Source organism: Trichinella spiralis (assembly GCF_000181795.1).
Source record: "Trichinella spiralis strain ISS 195 chromosome Unknown Scfld2, whole genome shotgun sequence".
NCBI classification, from domain to species: domain Eukaryota; kingdom Metazoa; phylum Nematoda; class Enoplea; order Trichinellida; family Trichinellidae; genus Trichinella; species Trichinella spiralis.
The window spans coordinates 5,355,568-5,358,354 of NW_003526941.1; the positions used below are offsets into that span (position 1 = coordinate 5,355,568).

Here is a 2,787-nt window from a genome sequence, read left to right on the forward strand (position 1 = left end):
AACTGTCTGTTTGTATGTATGTTACAAAAATTAGGCCCGTGTTAACACCATTTTAAACCGGGGGTTTTGTTTGTTTGTTTGTCTTTTTTTCTTCCCACTCTTCTCTGGTCTGCAATATATGTGATAGGGAGTGAATGAAAATTTGGACAGTAGGACAGTTTTTCTCTTTTGTACTTATCACAAACTATTGTTCAACGTAACCTGCTTTTTCTTTTACATTTCCAATTCAGCTTGGTGGCTCATAAGCACGAGCCTAATTTGAATTTGTGTTTTATTATTTTTTTCCTCTTTTGATTTGATAAAAATGTTGTGTTAGATTTTTTTTTCTTCTTATAACTTATATTATGTTCGTTCCTTGGCGAAGTATTTTTCGAAAGCTTGTTATGATCATTGCTGTTTCCGACTATTACTAGTAGTATTTATTGATTTTTGCCGTTCAACGTCTGGCGTTGGCACTGGTATTGGTGAACATCGTCGTCTGGTCACAGGCACAGACTGATCTATCGATATATAGCAGCTACTCAAGTCGACAATTGTCGCAAAATATGGACTGACTGACTGACTGACTGACTGAGTGAGTGAATGAATGAGATGGGATGAATGAATGAATGAAGAAGGAACGAACGAATGAGAGAATAGCCAGAGTAGAGCAAGCAAGTTAGCTGGCTAACTTGCTGCTGCTATCTAACTTTGAACTGGTTGGTTGGTGCAGAAGATTGTGAGAATGTAGCGAGCGAAATTGTTGTTGACGCTTTTAACATACGTACAACTTAGATAAACAACACTGACTGCTGCTGTCCAGCTAACTGTGAAATTGAATGTTTCTCTGGTGAAATAGATTTTGTCATTTCCTCTCATCAAATTGCTCCTTTCATAACACATGTATATATGTATAGATGTGCTGTTAAAATTCAAATTTTCCACTTTTTCCAACGTGAAAATAACACAGCAATATGTAAATATTTTCTTTCAATTTTAATTTAAATCAAGCAATTTTGTATCTATTGCAATAGACTGTTTAAATGAAAAAAATATCATTTCAAAGACCAATATGTATTCATAATAATTGGCTGTGTTGTTGTTCTTGTTGTTGGATTGTTAATTTGCTAATTATAGATCGATTAGTTACAAAGAATACTATTTGTTATAATTTAATTTGAATTCTCCATTTCATATTTTTCTTTTCTCCTTTATTAGAATGGTAAAGGAAATTGTATGTTTATGTGTGTTTATATAGGTAAAAAAATTGTGTATGTGTTGTGTTAGTTTAGTTGGTTGATGGGTGGTTAGTTAGTTAGTTAGTCAGTCAGTCGTCAAGCATCGATACTGGCGTGTTGCGCAATTTCCGTGTTGCTGTGCAAACGCCTGTGACGTCGTCTGCTTTTGTTGTTTATACCGACGACAGTCAAGTCAGTGCAAATGTATTCATGTGAAAGCTGTGAGCTTCAGATGACGTCTTGACAACGGCCGAATCATTTTCATCAAATTTCATTTGAAATTTTATTTTAAATGTTATAAACCCATATATGTATATATATATGCGGATGTGGAGAACAGTTTTCAGAAGAAGAATTTGAATGGATTGACTTGTGAAAGTTGTTCGATCGAAATTCTGGAAGAGAAAAGCATTAGCTTTTTTATGGGGAAATTGCTGAATTTATGAGAGCAGTAGTAGAGAGAGTCGAGAAAAATGCACTATCGCGTTGCGTAAAGCGGAGGCGAAAAGAGGAAGAAAAAGAAGCACAGCCTGAAAATCAATGCTTTTGTCGTCGAGCTATTTTTCACGCCTTTGTCGCATGCACAGGTTATTTTCCCCAGATGATAGCTGTCTCTTGTTGTTTTTGGCCATCCGATCATACATCTCTGTTTGGCTTTTTCTTCACTTTGAGAGAATATCTATTTCAGTTGACTGAATTTTTTTTTCTTTCACTTAACATTCAGGGAACAGTTTTCCTAGCTGTTATCAGTATTAGCATTAGCATTACTTTTTTTCGTTGTTGTTGTTGTTTGCAATGCATTCAATCTATTCTCCTGTTGGATTTTTTTTCTTTTTTGTAGTTGATCGACAGAACTTCCTTTTTTTCATTTTCAGCTTCTACACTCTGACGACATTTCACCGACTTTTTAAATGGCTAGGCTAGAGAAAAACTTCCTCAATAACTTAATGAGAAGGAGGAGGATTGTGGAAAACTTTTTCTTTTTTTTTCTTATCTCCAGAAAAAAATTTGTTGAAAACTTCGCGTTCATATGTAATTTCATTTCTAGCTCCACGCAACAGTACAGTGTGATGGTGAATTTGAATAATTACGTGCGTTTGTTTCATTTTTAGCGAATTACTTTGGTCGAGAAATGGCTCGCCACACGGGTCTGCATATACTCCGTCATATTCAGGCATGCCACCAGCCTATGCGAACGGGACCACAATGCTGAATTACAATTCGAATCCTTTGTCCGCTGCAACTGCAAATGTGGCTGGGCCAGTTAGTGGGTACAGCGGCGATTCGACTGTTGTAAACGGTTCTAAAGCAGTTACTCAGCCAACGCCCAATGTCAATACCTGTTATCCGCCTCAGGATATGGGTGCTGGTCCGGTACCAGGCCCGTTCAATTCTGCGGCCGCTTCCGTTTACGGGCCTGGCTCAACTGCTGCCGATTTTGGTCCACCAAGCGCGGCTGCACCGCCGGTTGCTGCTGCTGTCGATCATAATCAATATGCTGCTGCAACCTACCAACATCAGTCTGCTCCGCAGGTTAATAGAAGAAATTTTTTTTGTTGTAAATTCTCAG

At 37.5% G+C, this 2,787-nt stretch overlaps 1 protein-coding gene across 1 annotated transcript; it reads left to right on the forward strand.

Moving 5' to 3' along the window:
• Window positions 1-1,659: 1,659 nt before the first annotated feature.
• On the forward strand, window positions 1,660-2,750 carry Tsp_05795a (putative MIZ/SP-RING zinc finger; the record flags this gene model as incomplete). Its single annotated transcript, XM_003380022.1, has 2 exons — window positions 1,660-1,865; window positions 2,330-2,750. Coding segments are annotated over exons 1-2 (627 nt in total), but the record flags the coding sequence as incomplete, so codon positions are not given.
• Window positions 2,751-2,787: the final 37 nt, after the last annotated feature.